General features: G+C 45.0%; 4 protein-coding genes across 7 annotated transcripts; 1 reads left to right on the forward strand and 3 right to left on the reverse strand.

Annotated features, from left to right (window-relative positions):
- Window positions 1–405: 405 nt before the first annotated feature.
- On the reverse strand, window positions 406–3,754 carry LOC144701373 (PIF / Ping-Pong family of plant transposase). Its single transcript, XM_078573189.1, has 2 exons — window positions 3,295–3,754; window positions 406–1,589 (listed from the first exon to the last, which is right to left on the reverse strand). The coding sequence occupies exons 1-2, from the start codon at window positions 3,425–3,427 to the stop codon at window positions 553–555; spliced, it is 1,170 nt and encodes a 389-aa protein (XP_078429315.1). The 5' UTR covers window positions 3,428–3,754; the 3' UTR covers window positions 406–552.
- Window positions 3,755–3,942: 188 nt separating this feature from the next.
- LOC144701391 (protein SOSEKI 5-like) lies at window positions 3,943–5,208 on the reverse strand. 2 transcript variants are annotated; one of them, XM_078573212.1, is made up of 4 exons: window positions 5,004–5,208; window positions 4,868–4,937; window positions 4,190–4,780; window positions 3,943–4,130 (listed from the first exon to the last, which is right to left on the reverse strand). In XM_078573212.1, exons 1-4 carry the CDS (start codon window positions 5,206–5,208, stop codon window positions 4,037–4,039), a joined length of 960 nt encoding a protein of 319 aa, XP_078429338.1. In that variant the 3' UTR covers window positions 3,943–4,036. The 2 variants fall into 2 exon arrangements, with proteins under 2 accessions (XP_078429338.1, XP_078429336.1); XM_078573210.1 differs by having other exon boundaries at window positions 4,868–5,208.
- Window positions 5,209–5,671: 463 nt separating this feature from the next.
- On the forward strand, window positions 5,672–8,192 carry PHIP1 (phragmoplastin interacting protein 1). Of its 3 annotated transcripts, none has more exons than XM_078573167.1 (5): window positions 5,672–6,096; window positions 6,162–6,327; window positions 6,402–6,448; window positions 7,210–7,805; window positions 7,931–8,192. In XM_078573167.1, the coding sequence occupies exons 1-4, from the start codon at window positions 5,672–5,674 to the stop codon at window positions 7,766–7,768; spliced, it is 1,197 nt and encodes a 398-aa protein (XP_078429293.1). In that variant the 3' UTR covers window positions 7,769–7,805; window positions 7,931–8,192. The 3 variants fall into 3 exon arrangements, with proteins under 3 accessions (XP_078429293.1, XP_078429302.1, XP_078429284.1); XM_078573176.1 differs by lacking the exon at window positions 7,931–8,192 and having other exon boundaries at window positions 7,210–7,452; window positions 7,522–7,837; XM_078573158.1 differs by lacking the exon at window positions 7,931–8,192 and having other exon boundaries at window positions 7,210–7,837.
- Window positions 7,756–10,729, reverse strand: LOC144701383 (diaminopimelate epimerase family protein). Its single transcript, XM_078573200.1, has 9 exons — window positions 10,415–10,729; window positions 10,171–10,338; window positions 9,745–9,815; window positions 8,758–8,815; window positions 8,482–8,661; window positions 8,305–8,389; window positions 8,175–8,234; window positions 8,022–8,095; window positions 7,756–7,960 (listed from the first exon to the last, which is right to left on the reverse strand). The coding sequence occupies exons 1-9, from the start codon at window positions 10,658–10,660 to the stop codon at window positions 7,844–7,846; spliced, it is 1,059 nt and encodes a 352-aa protein (XP_078429326.1). The 5' UTR covers window positions 10,661–10,729; the 3' UTR covers window positions 7,756–7,843.
- Between the last annotated feature and the right edge of the window lie 2,820 nt (window positions 10,730–13,549).

Below are 13,549 nucleotides of genomic sequence, written 5' to 3' on the forward strand. Positions count from 1 at the left end.
CTTTATCTGATATCTGGATATCGGAAAAAACGGATACCAAAAATTTGATTTTCGGTATCTAGTACGACATCCGTTCCGATACCGTAATCTGATGTTGGTATTGGGACGGGTGATCCCTAGTACTCACATAGAGAAGAAATGTTACTCTTATATTTTAATTTCATGTTTATATATTTCAAGCTGTGAATTGTTTAAATTATATGACAAATTTTACTAAGGAAATTTTAGAAACCAATGAGACGAAGTCGACGACCGATATTAGGACAAATAATATTATTGAATATCAGTACTGTAGCAATTGATATCAAATATCATCATCCGATAGTCAGATATCAGTAAAAATGGATATCAGGTTTCCCATTCCGATATCCAGTTCAAAATCTGTCCGCATATGACCATCTGATATCGGGCTTGGGACCAGAGCCTTATAAATCTTAATAATGGGTAACCCATGAAGGGAACTGGACCCAATTACAGTCAACCAATTCCCAGCAACAGCAAGAACGACACCAAGGAGGAAGAGGAAGAAAGAATGGCAGGTGCAACAGAGGGTCAGGGAGGGAGACCCCCGGAGAGGTATCTGGCGAGCCGGTCTCGGGTGGCCCGGGCGGCCGGGTCAGAGAAGTCGCACTGCTGCTGCCGATACCCAGAATCATGGCCATAGCTGGTGCATTGCGCGCGGTCCGAGCCTACTGCAGCACCCTCAAGGTCAATGATGACATTGTGGAGAATGCAGCAGACGAGTATAATCCTGGGCAGGCGATGCCGGTCAGGCCGCCACATCTCCCCACCAACGATCCGCCATGTGTCCTTGAGCCGGGCCAAGGCCCGTTGGGCCACCAGCCTCGTGGCTTGGTGGCGCTTGTTGAACTCTGCCGCCGCCTCCGGCAGCTCCCGCCCCCCTCTGAATGGAGTCAGCAGCCACGGCAGCAGCGGGTACCCGCTGTCCCCCACGAGGTACTCCCTCAGCTCCGAGCCTTGTTCTTCAAGCTCTGTCTTGGCGCCGTTGAGCCGCGCTCCTCTCTCGCAGAGCTGGAAGAAGCCTGAGCTGCGGAGGACATGGGCTTCGGAGATGGACCCAGGCCAGCCCACCACCACGTCCAGGATGCGCAGGGCCGGGTCAACGATGGCCTGCACGAGCATGCTGTGCTTCTTCTCTGGGTCGAGCCAGACGGCGTTGGACTGGTCCACAGAGGGCAGGCACATGACGATGTGGGTTGCATCGATGGCACCGCAGCAGTTGGGCAGGCCGCGGATCCCCTCGAATTGGGCCTTGATTGACTCTAATTCCTTCGGGCTGGGCCAGCGGAGATGGTGCAACCCGCGCTCCTCCATCGCCTCTACGAACCGCCACGTCACCTGGGAGACCGTTGACTGGTTGACCCCGAAGAGCTGGCCCACTGTCAGCAGGGAGTCCCCCGAGCTGAGCCGTCGTAGCGCCACCGCCACCTGGTCGTCAATCGACAGAGGCCGGCCATTCAGTGCCGCCAAGCTGGACTTCCTTGCTGCCAGGTCGTCCCTCACCAGCCCGCATATGTAGTTGAATGTCTCCCTCGACATCTTGAACAGCGTTTCGAAGTCCTCGGTCCCTGCCCATTTGAAAATTTCACTCCATTATAAAATAAAGGAATAATTGCAAAAAAATTGTGGTCCAGGAGAAGGGAAAAAAGAACAGATAACAAGGCAGTTTCGAGTCTGAGGTACCCCTCAGTGGACAAAAACATATTTAGAAAAGGAAAATAGTGAAGTGATTGTGAAAAGGTGAGAATGTAGACTGTCCTGAAATTTTGGTACTGGAGACTACTATTACTAGGAAGTCTCGCTTTTTGTATGTTTATAAAGAATTGCGATCAATCATCTATTCTGTGGAGAGGAAAAAGTAATTAAGAAAATGCAAAGATTGTACTCTCTTGACAATGCAATAACATACTTGAGTTGGACAGGGAATAAAAAACTGGAGAAAACCTAGATCGTTGATTGAACAGCTCCGATTTAATGTCTGAGGTCATTGAACAGAATTTTGGTAACTCAAACTGCAAATGCTCTTTAGTTTAACAGACTTTTATAAATGTTTTCTGGCAGGCAGGCTTGTTTGTGACGGCGGCTTGTAAATATAATAGACTCCACCGTGGAAAAATCAAGTGCGAGCACTAAGAAACATTCCATTTTTCATGGAGTGTTTTTCTGAAATCCTGAGGTTGGGAGACAAAATAATTTTCAGAATATACAGAAGTCAAACAGAAACCTGAAGAAGAAAACCACAGAGTAACATCTTAATGTGAAAACGACCAAGTACACCCACAAATGCCTTTAAAGTTTACGTCAAGCAACACCACAATAGTGGAAAGCTTGATTGTATGTTCTGTATCTTCATGTAAAAGTTTAGAAGCATGTTTGGAATTCTCAACCATGGTGGACCAAATGACCCAATATATTCCATGGAGATTCAACGCACAAATGAACACTCAACATGTTTGATCACGGACAATGTACTAGTACTCCCATGAAGATCTCCCCAGCGAAAATGATACATTTGCTGGCTTCCAAATAAGTAACTTTTATTAAAGATCTCTAACTCGCTAAACAAAGGCTGTCGATCAACGAACAAACAAAGAGAAGATTTGTTAACGCACCTAGAGAAAAAAAGCGTACACAATGCAGCACAAATGACGAGAAAAATAAAGCACAATCTAGAGAGAAGAAAGTAACAATAACATGTCAGTAATCGACGAGATCAAATGAAGAGATTAACCGATTACTTTACTCCGCAAATTATGAAAAATTCAATGTTATTCCTCCTCGATAAAGGATGAACACCTCGTCATGGTAAAAACATTGTCAACACTGGCATTCACAACAGGCCGAGAGAATTTAATCATGAATGATCTGTACGTTATATCCTCCAGCGTCCAAGTTCCAGTATAAAACCATCAGTTACTTTCTTTGAATTTTTCGAGAAGACAAAGAATCTCAGAAGGAATCATATCCTCCAAAAGCCGGAAGAAAAAAATGCTAATAATTTCAACTCACAGACAGGCAAGAAAACAAGATTTTAACAGGCGAACCCTACCAACAGCTATCTTCTCAGAGAGAAAAAGAGAGACGTCCAGCAACGAGATCGTCGACAGAAAGAGGCGCAAAGAAAGACTACCGCAGGCGAATCACAACCGAGAAGACCGAAACAGATCGACGTTACAACCGCTCAAAAACGAGTTACCGCATTAGAAACGCCACAGAAACAACAAAAAAACGAGAAAAAGAAGACGAAGAGAAGAAGAACATTAGAACAAGGACCTGAAATCCGCTTGGAAAAATCGTCCCACCAATCGGCGGGCTGCGAAGGCAGACCAGCCGCGGCGTAGGCGGCCTGCTTGCTGGCCTTGCTCTCCTGCTTTCTCCTTCTCTTCAGCCCTTTGAGCGGCCCCATGACCGACCTTCGTCAACCCGTGGCGAGATCGAAAACTCGAAAAGGATCCACGCAAGAACAGCGACGAACATGCAGAGCAACGCCGGTCTCTAGAGAGAGACATGCCCGACCGCCATGGCCGGACTCGAGGAGAGAGAACCGAGCTCGCGCTAGAGAGACATGCACACAAACGCGCCCCGCTCGGATAGACTGCGGACTTGTAAAGCACCTCTTCTTCCTTCGTCATACCACCATCGTCACCTCTCTCTCTCTCTCTTTCTCTCTAAATTCTCTCTCTAGTTTCTCTCTCTAGTTTCTCTCTCTATCTCTAGGCACGGAGTTTGAATCGTAGGATCGCCGGTCAGGGATTTATAGGCGGCTGCGATCGTAGAGAGATGAGTTGACCGGATGGGGACCAGCGTTTGGAGGGTCCGGATTTACGGTGGACCCCTGTTTCCGATCTCCCTTAAATACCCTACCCCGGGCCCACCGTGAGACCTACGCCTGAGGGCATTCTTGTCCTTTCACATACGATCTGGAGATTATTTAATAAATAACTGGGTGGAATAACCGGTCCGAAAATAAAGGCATAAAGCTTTACAACGTCATCGTCGTCGTCGTCGGAGTCTGTTACGCGCCGGAGAGCTCCTTCCTCGGCGTTCTTCGCGGAAGGCACTTGCTGGGAGTTTGATCGTGTTCATCCTCCAGATCCGGCTTGGAAACCCTAGAACAAGCAATCTCAGCTAGAGATCTTCGCTCCTCGGATCAAGAAATCGGTTTTACCTTTGGGAATCGGAGACGGATCTGATTAGAGACGGCGGTTCTGATTCTGGATCGTTCTTCTTCGTCTTCTCCTCGCCGGCCGGAGCGCGCGGCCCTGGGAGCCTAGATCTGTACTGAGAAACCATGGCGAATCCGTCGTCCTTGATGGAGAAGGATCCGCAGGAAATCAGTTGCATCAGCAGCTGAGAAGCTCGATTTCTTCCTCTTGATGATTCCTGGACCTCGGATCTGGCCGAAATCTCCATGAAATCGGAGCTTGAGGACGACGGCGGAGGGGAGATTTCATCCCGGCCGAGCTCCACCACCTCGGGAACGTCGCTCCTCGTCCTCCATGGAAGACTGTCCTCGGTCTGCGTGGACGCGTCGGCTGCCTTCTCGCCGTTCTCCGCGCTCGATTCCGCCTTGTAGACAACGTACTCGGCGAGCTCAAAGGACCGCCATGGCTTCGACCTCCGGATCAGCGGCCGCTGTGAGGAATCAGAGAGCTCGAGAGACTTCTCCGATCCTTTGAGCACGTACTCTGATCCGTGGGAGGGGACGATGAGATCGTTCTCCGAGAGATCGTTCCACACATAGCCATTCTTGTAGCTCCTGCGACGGCAAATCCTCGCTCAGATCAAAGCCCTAACATCGTCCGGAAGAAAAAGAAAATGAAGATGAAGATGAAGATGAAGATACCTCTTCGAAGACCAGGAGTACATGGCAGCCATTCCAGCACCGCGGAGGCTGTTCAACCGATTGATCACATCTGCGGAAAAACAGAGGAAGAAATCTGAAAATTCGAGAAACGAAGAAGATGAACAAGGATCAGTACCTCTGAGGAACAGTCTATCGGAGGAGGATAGAGCGACCTCCATGAAATGAGGGTGCTCGAGCTGCCCGTTCTTGGAGAGGTAGTAGACGACGGGGACCTTCTTCCTCTCTGAAGAAGATCTCGCCGGCTTTGGCTCAATCCAGATCTTCGTCCTCTCCGGACTCGCTCCGCCACCATTCCACGGCGTCCGAAGCTCCGCCGCCATCGCCAATGCCCTAAAACCAGCCTCCACCGCAAATCCAGAGCTGCTCCAGCGCGGAGTTCTTGCTATATATGCCTACAGTGCCAGACTGACAAGCAGAGATTGAAGAAGACTCACCTGGAGAAGCGAGCTAGGGCTCAGGGCGGGAAGACGAACCGCTGAAAAGATTTGACAGAAGAAACAAAAATCAAGCTGGATTTGATCGCGTTGAGTTCTCGGACGAATTCCGACCCCGAGCCGGTAAGATCCACTTCCAATCAGGGAAATTCTCATCTCTCGATCTTCCGCAGATTGTCGGAGACGATCGAATTGAAACGGCCGTTCAAATTTTGAGATTCGCGCTTATTGACAGGTCAAATTGGTTCGAGAGCACCTGGAAATGACAGATTTACCACTTCCTTGCGTTTACCCAATCCTCTGCCCTAATTAGCTCGAGAGATTGGGAAACGGCGAACACGGCGGAAGGATGGTGCTGGCGAAGAAGAAACTGAAGCAGCAGCTCAGATCTCTGCTGGCGGTCTCCGTGGAGGCCGCGGAATCGCGAAATCAGTCCGTTCGATCCGATTCTGGCGATAATGGCGTTGATCAGCGGTTGCGGAATCTGAAAGAGCTTCTGATCTCGAAGAATCGGCGAGAAAATCGGCCGACTAGAAGAGCCGGGAAGAAGAAGAAGACGAAGAACGAGGAGCTTCTCGGCGAGGCCGCAGACGGCGGACAAGCTTCCGCCGCTCCAGACATCTCCAAGAAGAGGAAGAGAGGAGACGACGCGGAGAAGAAGAACAGGAAGAACAGGAAGAAGAAGAAGAACAAGATCAAGAACAAGAAGAAGAACACGAAGAGCGAAGGAGAGGAAGAGACGAAGGCGGAAGAGATTTCTACGATCGAGGAGAGGTGAGAATCGAGCAAGAAGAGGGAAGAGTCTTCTCTTCCGTTGTTGATCCGATTGAAATCTGCAGAGATGAAGACGCCGGCAAGAGGGTGTACGTCGGGGGAATTCCATACTACTCGACGGAAGACGATATACGGAGCTTCTTCCAAGGCTGCGGGACTGTGACCGAGCTCGACTGCATGATCTTCCCCGAGAGCGGCAAATTCAGAGGAATCGCCATTGTTTCCTTCAAGGTCTGCCCGCTCTCCATCTCTTAGTTTATGAATTCATCTCCGTGAACTGAGATTTTAGCATGGTTTGATCGCAGACGGAAGCAGCCGCGAAGAGGGCGCTGGCGCTCGATGGCTCTGACATGTATGATCAAAATTCGCTGAGATTTATCTACTTTGATCTAAGTTCGCTGAGATTCATCTACTTTGATCTTAATTCGCTGAGTTTTGTCTACTTTGATGTAAATTCGCTGAGATTTATCTACTTTGATCTTATTTCGCTGAGATTCATCTACTTTGATCTAAATTCGCTGAGATGTATTTACTTTGATCTAAATTCGCTGAGATTTATCTACTTTGATCTTATTTCGCTGAGATTCATCTACTTTGATCTAAATTCGCTGAGATGTATCTACTTTGATCAAAATTCGCTGAGATTTATCTACTTTGATCTAAGTTCGCTGAGATTCATCTACTTTGATCTTAATTCGCTGAGATTTGTCTACTTTGATGTAAATTCGCTGAGATTTATCTACTTTGATCTTATTTCGCTGAGATTCATCTACTTTGATCTAAATTCGCTGAGATGTATTTACTTTGATCTAAATTCGCTGAGATTTATCTACTTTGATCTAAACCCGCTGAGATTTATCTACTTTGATGTAAATTCGCTGAGATTTATCTACTTTGATCCAAATCCGCTGAGATTTTTCTACTTTGATCTAAATTCGCTGAGATTTATCTACTTTGATCTAAACCCGCTGAGATTTATCTACTTTGATGTAAATTCGCTGAGATTTATCTACTTTGATCCAAATCCGCTGAATTTTTCTACTTTGATCTAAATTCGCTGAGATTTATCTACTTTGATCTGAATTGATTGAAAGATTGTTTGAATTTCTGCAGGGGAGGGCTGTTCTTGAAGATCAAGCCATACGAGGGGGCGCAGAAGCCTCAGAAACAGAGCTTCTCGCCAGAGATTATCGACGGGTACAACAGAATTTACGTGGGGAATCTCTCCTGGGAGATTACAGAGGAGGAGCTGAGGAAGTTCTTCCTCGGCTGTAAGATCGCCGCCGTCCGCTTTGGAGAGGACAAAGCGACGGGGGAGTTCAAAGGCTACGCCCACGTCGATTTCCACGACGCCGCCTCGTTGGCAGCGGCGCTGAAGCTGGACCAGGCCGAGCTCTGCGGCCGGCCCGCCAGGATCAGCGCCGCTGTCCCCAAAAAAGGCGGCACCGCCACAGCGAATAAGATTACTTCGCCGCTGCCGGGCGCCGCCATGACGAAGACTACTACTTCGTTGCCATCGGATGGCACCGCGAAGACGATGGCTTCTTCGCCGCCGGCGGCAGCCAGCGCCGAGGAGAAGAAGAAGAAGAAGAGACAGACCTGTTACGAGTGCGGCGTACCCGGCCATCTCTCCTCGGAGTGTCCCCAGAAGAAACAACGTCAAGAAAGCTGAGATTTTTTATCCGCCAAAGTGCAAAACTATATGAAAGGTATGTCAATTGATCTGATACTTTGATTATCACTCTCTCTAGAGGATGGCAGATCCATAGAAGACCGCCTCGGCAGGGCCAGTCATGTAGATACGATTGTCCTCTGACCGCCATTCGATTTCCAGAGGGCCTCCCGGCAGCTCAACCACGCATCTCTGGAACAATTGACGGAATTAGAGAGAAACTACAAGAGCAAGGAACAAAGAAAGTACTCACCCTCTCTGCCCTGCCTTCGAGAACGGCGGCGACAACCACGGCGCAAGCTCCAGTTCCGCATGCGAGGGTCGCCCCTGGAGTTGAATTCCGATTCGATAAGATGATTAAATCTTTTAAACTAAGCATTTTGCATGAATGAAGTAGAATGAATACCTGCGCCACGTTCCCACACGCGCATTTTCAGGTGGGATGGAGAAATTACTTGCACGAATTCTTCAAGAGATAGGTAAAAATAGCATCAGTGGTGTTTCTTTAAATAAGTTTTTTTTTAAAGAGATCTTACCCGTGTTTGTTCGAGAAGGAAACACGGCATGGTTCTCAAACTTTGGACCAATGCTAGCCAAGTCTAAGTCGTCTACCACCAGATGCTGCATTATTTAATTTTATGAGGAAATCAGGATGAAATTTAATGAATAATTTAGATAAAGGTGATGATATCTGGTAGCATAAGATGACTTACTTGTAGCCCGGTGGCGCCAAATGTGACACAGTGAGGATTCCCCATACTAACACAAGTCACTTTCCAAGTTACACCATCAACTTCTAGTTCAGCACCAATAACTGCTCCATCCTTGTTTCCTGGAAGTTTTGTTGGTATTTCTTGAGCTGACAGCACAGGCTGACCCATATCTACTCTTACCTGACAGCACAAATTTCATTATTTAGAAGTAAAGTAGCTTAATAAATGGAAGTCAGAGATAATAAGTGAGGGAATTTAAATAAAAACATAAAATACCTGCCCATCACTCTGAATTTCAGGAACTATGAGACCAGCACCAGTGTGAACAGTAAAGCTGCAGAACACAAATAATTACAGTTAAGTAGTCGACCAACCGCAACAAAACTTGTTTCTGGAAGTCAGGTAGAAGCCATTACGCAGATGAAACCGGTAATTATGGGAAAAAGGTTGTGCTTGCTATTGATAACAGCCTACGACTAATATATTAATCTCGATTTTCAAATTCTTTGACATGATTCAAACACAAACTCTAGTTTTGTCTGTTCTTTTGTCTCAGAAAAATCTATCGATGGTGTTCAAGAACACGAGGATATGAGATAGTAATAGCAATGAAGAAAAATATTAATGGAGCGCGTGCATTGGCCGGTGATTTTCATTTTTTATACGGTCGAAGAACAACATCATACTTAAAGATGAAAAGTGGCGCCTTTGCCATCATCTAATATGGTATCAGAGCCAGATCGCAGGTTCAAATCCCAGAAGTAACACATGGCACGTTGGGACCATAAATATTAATGGCGCGTGCATTGGCAGGTGATTTTCATCTTTTATAATGTCTAAGAACAACATTCTACTTAAAGATGAAAAATGGCGCCTTTGCTATCATCTAATATGGTATCAGAGCCAGCTCGCAGGTTCAAATCCCAGAAGTAACACATGGCACGTTGGGACCATAAATATTAATGGCGCGCGTGCATTGGCAGGTGATTTTCATCTTTTATAATGTCTAAGAACAACATTCTACTTAAAGATGAAAAATGGCGCCTTTGCTATCATCTAATATGGTATCAGAGCCAGTTCGCAGGTTCAAATCCCATAAACAGGCTAAACCCTAAACACCATAGATAGGCCGGTAGCAGGTGTAGTGGGGGAGTGTTGAAGAACAACATCCTCCTTAAAGACGAACAGTGGATCAGCTATAGCTTTTAGCGCAGTGGTTAACCCATTAAATCTAACATATACTAAAAAAAAATCTGCATGTACCTGTGCCTTCCTTGCAGATTATTGATTTCTGAGATGAATCGAGCAAAACAACGAACACCATTCCCGCACATCTGAAACCATAGACAGTACACTTGGGATATGAATCTTTAAGATATGTAAAGGAAGATCTTCGAATCCTGAAGAGCCCCCTTTTGGGAATAAAGGATAGATCTTGGATGTGATGAGCATGAACATGAAACAAATCAAAATGCTCAACGATCGCCATTAACAGTAAATAAAACATAATGTATCTACAAACACAACGTAAACCATGGTTTGCTAAAACACGAAATAAAGTACAGGAACAACCAACTCTACTCGGGATTCATTAAGCTGGGATAAAAACATGAAATGTAAGACAATCTGATGAAAAAAGGACGATCATAATTAAAAGGAGAAGAACAATATGCGGGTATAAGATTTAACCTCGGGCTCGCTGCCATCAGAGTTGAAAATCCTCATAGTGTAATCAGTCCCATTAGTGCCAGGCATTGCAAAGATCACGCCGTCTGCTCCAACGCCAAAGTTCCGATCGCAGAGCTTGACGGCCTGTTCCGGAGTAACTTTCGGCTCCAGAGAATCCCTATTGTCCACCTGGAAATTTCAAAAACGCCAGATCGGTGAGCTCAGATCAACGGAAAAAGAACGAAAAGAAGAAATCAATAACAACCAGAATGAAATCATTCCCGAGGCCCTGGTATTTGACGAAGTCGATCGAATTAGATCCCCGGCTGTTCACGACCGGAAGCTTCACCGATTTCTCCGGCGCTTCGACGCTCATGGAGACCAAGGTTCGGCGACTGCGGCTACGGCAGAAGGAGAGAAGACTTGCTTGGCGGAATCGAAGAGGACAAGGCGTACGGGGAGAGGTGAAGCAGCGGTCGGAAGGCCGAGAGACGAAGGTCGAGGCCGCCATGAGCAGTTTCAAGCTCGCTCTCCGATCTCTCGAACTTCCCAACTCTGATTTAGCGCAAGGAGGAAGACGACGCAAGGGGATTAGATAATCCAAATAATTGGGCCGGCCCAAAAAGATTTATCAAGGGTTTGGACGAAATTCGGGACGAAAATTCGTCCCGTGAACCGTGGGACGGGACGATTTTCGTCCAGTGGGACGAAAAAGCCGTCCGTCCACAGGTCTCGGACGATGGACGGACGAATCGGGACTAAAAACCGCTGGATTCGAATCTGACGGTTGAGATGCAGCCACGTGGCCTCGCTATGACAATTTGCATCAAAGTCCCTATATTTTTATGCGCTTGGAAACTGACGCCGCTCAGAAATAATTGTACATATGTCCCTATAGTGCAGGGACGCGGAGGGGACGGATTTTTCGTCCGGGGACAAAAAATTCATCCCGTCCATGGGTATGGACGAATTTTTGGACGAAAATTCGTCCAGGGGACGATAGGAGGGGACGATTTTCGTCCCGTCGGACGAAAAAATCGTCCGTCCAAAAGACGCGGACGACGGACGGACGAATGCTGGACGTCGAAAAATTGGATAATTGGATTAAATTCCCAAAATAATGTATGGATTTACAATAAAACATGGAAAAATAAATATTTAATCCCTAATTAATAAAGAATATAATTAAATTTTACATGCCATTCTTATCTAAAATCATGGGATTAAAATGCCGAAATAATGTAGGGATTTACAATAAAACTTGGAAAGGGCAATATTTAATCCCTAATTAATAAATAATACAATTGATTTTTATACATGCCATTCTCATCTTATTAAATTATGTTTATTTTTTAAATTCATTTCGTGAAAATAATAGTTAAATGTATAATTAGGGTAAATTAAAATGTTCAGAATGATATTTTTATTTGGATTAAATTCTCAAAAAATGTAATAAAATTATAGCTAAATGAAAACATTTCGTTACCTTACCCTTGCAGTATAATATTTTTTATTATAATTGAGTCCTTCTGCTATTTAATTAAACAAACTTAATTGTAGAGTTTAATTAATCGAATTTAATTATAGATATCGAGAAAAATCTCATGGGTTCTCTCTGTAGAGTTCATCGGGAGAAAATGTACTAAATGACAAATTTGTACAACTTCCTGTGTCCTTACCGGTAATTTGATTGATATTTAATCAGACTTGATCTGGTCATGAACTTCTAATTGGCGATTATCCCTGTAAAAAGATGACTGTTTTATAGAGTTTGTAAAAAAGATGCTATATTTGGAAAGTCAGCGCCAAACCCCATCGGGAAGTTTTAATTTTCCAGGCCAGTTCTTGAAGATCTGGTTGATGAGTGCCAAGGAAATCAGAGAAACAAACTTATCCAAGAAAATATTGATGTGGGAAATCATAAAGTAATCCCAACCCAAAATTTTTTACTGTTCTTATCTGAACATCAAGAAAACCCGACCCAAAGCCTTTAAATCATAACGGGTACAGATGTTTTTGAAGGGAAAGTTAATTCAATTATGGAGATGTTTTTGACTTCCATTGATTAATAATTTTTTTGAATAGTATGTCAGATAGGGAAAGCACTTGTCAGAGAAAATGGTGATGTGGAAAATCAAAAAGTAAAGGGCCATTTCTCACAAAGTTTCTGAGTTTTCTTGAGAGAGAACATTGAGAAAATCACCTTTTCCCACAAAGTTTCAGAGTTTTCTTGAGAGAGGATGGCAAGAAAACCCAATCCAAGTCCCTACAGCATAATGGGTACGAATCAAAACTAGATCTTTCACAAGAGCGTGCTATTCAAAAAAAGGATTAGGCAATAATACTTTTGTTCGCTTGTGTAAAAGTTGCAGCAAAAGAGCGTCATCATATGGGAAGATGTTTGAACGAGGGCTAGGGACAAGGCGAGGTGAGGTTGGGAGAGGCCATCACATGCAGCGAGGACTCCTCAAAAGCTGCCATGAACAACAGCCCAAAATTAATCAAGATTTGCACAACAAGAAAAATGAATCAAAATGGACAACTTAAAAAGGGAACAAAATTATATGACGAGATCTTCTTGTATGGAATCAATACTGTTTTCATTAGGCTCCTTGATCGAGATGTGTCAAGCATCAAAGATATGAAATAAAAATATCATTTCATAGAGAAATGATATGAAGTGCAAATTATCATATCATTTCATTAGCTTACATGCGTTAAATCACTATGGAGTGCGAAAAGGTCAGTTTAATGGGTAGGATTATAAATGATAAATTTATGGTAAATGAGTGCATGTTCGTTTGCAGTCATCTAAAATGCAAAAGATAAAACAGTACTCTGTTACATGGAATGAATCAGCAAATGAAATAGAGAGAGTAACGAAGAAGCACAACTTACATTAAACGTAAGAGTATATCAGCAAATGAAACCCGTCCACTGCGATCATGTTGTTCACCCTTACTCTGTTACATGGAATAGGGAGAGTCATGAAAAAGAAACATGCTTACGCACAAGTTGGAAAGCGATAGAGCATAACGCACCAGCACCCGAGCTGTCATCGTCGCCAGAGTCATCATTGGAGTCCCAGTCTACACGACGGAACCATGCTCAAAGCATCATCAGCATCTCAATGCTCTCTGCATCTAGGCGTGATCTTTGATACGTGGTGATGCCTCAATCGACTGATAAAAGCCGCTCCACCGATGCGCCTGTCGAACTCATAGCAAGAAATTGGCAAGTAATTTTTGTCAAATTCGGAAAGTACCACGTCCCGACATCCACCAACTTAGAGGATTATCGTCCTCCTCACTGTATGGGATGTTTAGATTCTTATCCAGCTCTTGCATGGGCGTTGAGCGTGGTTGATGACAACGGCACAAACACGTATATTGCCGCTTGG

Source organism: Wolffia australiana, chromosome 1 (assembly GCF_029677425.1).
Source record: "Wolffia australiana isolate 7733 chromosome 1, ASM2967742v1".
Lineage (NCBI taxonomy): Eukaryota > Viridiplantae > Streptophyta > Magnoliopsida > Alismatales > Araceae > Wolffia > Wolffia australiana.

Bases quoted from the DNA above. Each gene is read 5' to 3' on its own strand.
- LOC144701383 (XM_078573200.1), bottom strand. From the start codon at position 10,660: ATGGCGGCCTCGACCTTCGTCTCTCGGCCTTCCGACCGCTGCTTCACC. The intron at 8,816-9,744 runs GTACATGCAGAT...TGTGTTCTGCAG, and splicing joins AATCTGCAAGGAAGGCACAG to CTTTACTGTTCACACTGGTG. The intron at 8,662-8,757 runs GTATTTTATGTT...TTGTGCTGTCAG, and splicing joins AAATTCAGAGTGATGGGCAG to GTAAGAGTAGATATGGGTCA.
- PHIP1 (XM_078573167.1), top strand. From the start codon at position 5,672: ATGGTGCTGGCGAAGAAGAAACTGAAGCAGCAGCTCAGATCTCTGCTG. The intron at 6,328-6,401 runs GTCTGCCCGCTC...GTTTGATCGCAG, and splicing joins TCGCCATTGTTTCCTTCAAG to ACGGAAGCAGCCGCGAAGAG. The intron at 6,449-7,209 runs GTATGATCAAAA...GAATTTCTGCAG, and splicing joins GCGCTCGATGGCTCTGACAT to GGGAGGGCTGTTCTTGAAGA.
- LOC144701373 (XM_078573189.1), bottom strand. From the start codon at position 3,427: ATGGGGCCGCTCAAAGGGCTGAAGAGAAGGAGAAAGCAGGAGAGCAAG. The intron at 1,590-3,294 runs GTCCTTGTTCTA...TCAAATGGGCAG, and splicing joins TTTTTCCAAGCGGATTTCAG to GGACCGAGGACTTCGAAACG.
- LOC144701391 (XM_078573210.1), bottom strand. From the start codon at position 5,208: ATGGCGGCGGAGCTTCGGACGCCGTGGAATGGTGGCGGAGCGAGTCCG. The intron at 4,781-4,867 runs GTATCTTCATCT...TTGCCGTCGCAG, and splicing joins TACTCCTGGTCTTCGAAGAG to GAGCTACAAGAATGGCTATG. The intron at 4,131-4,189 runs GTAAAACCGATT...TGCTTGTTCTAG, and splicing joins TCCGTCTCCGATTCCCAAAG to GGTTTCCAAGCCGGATCTGG.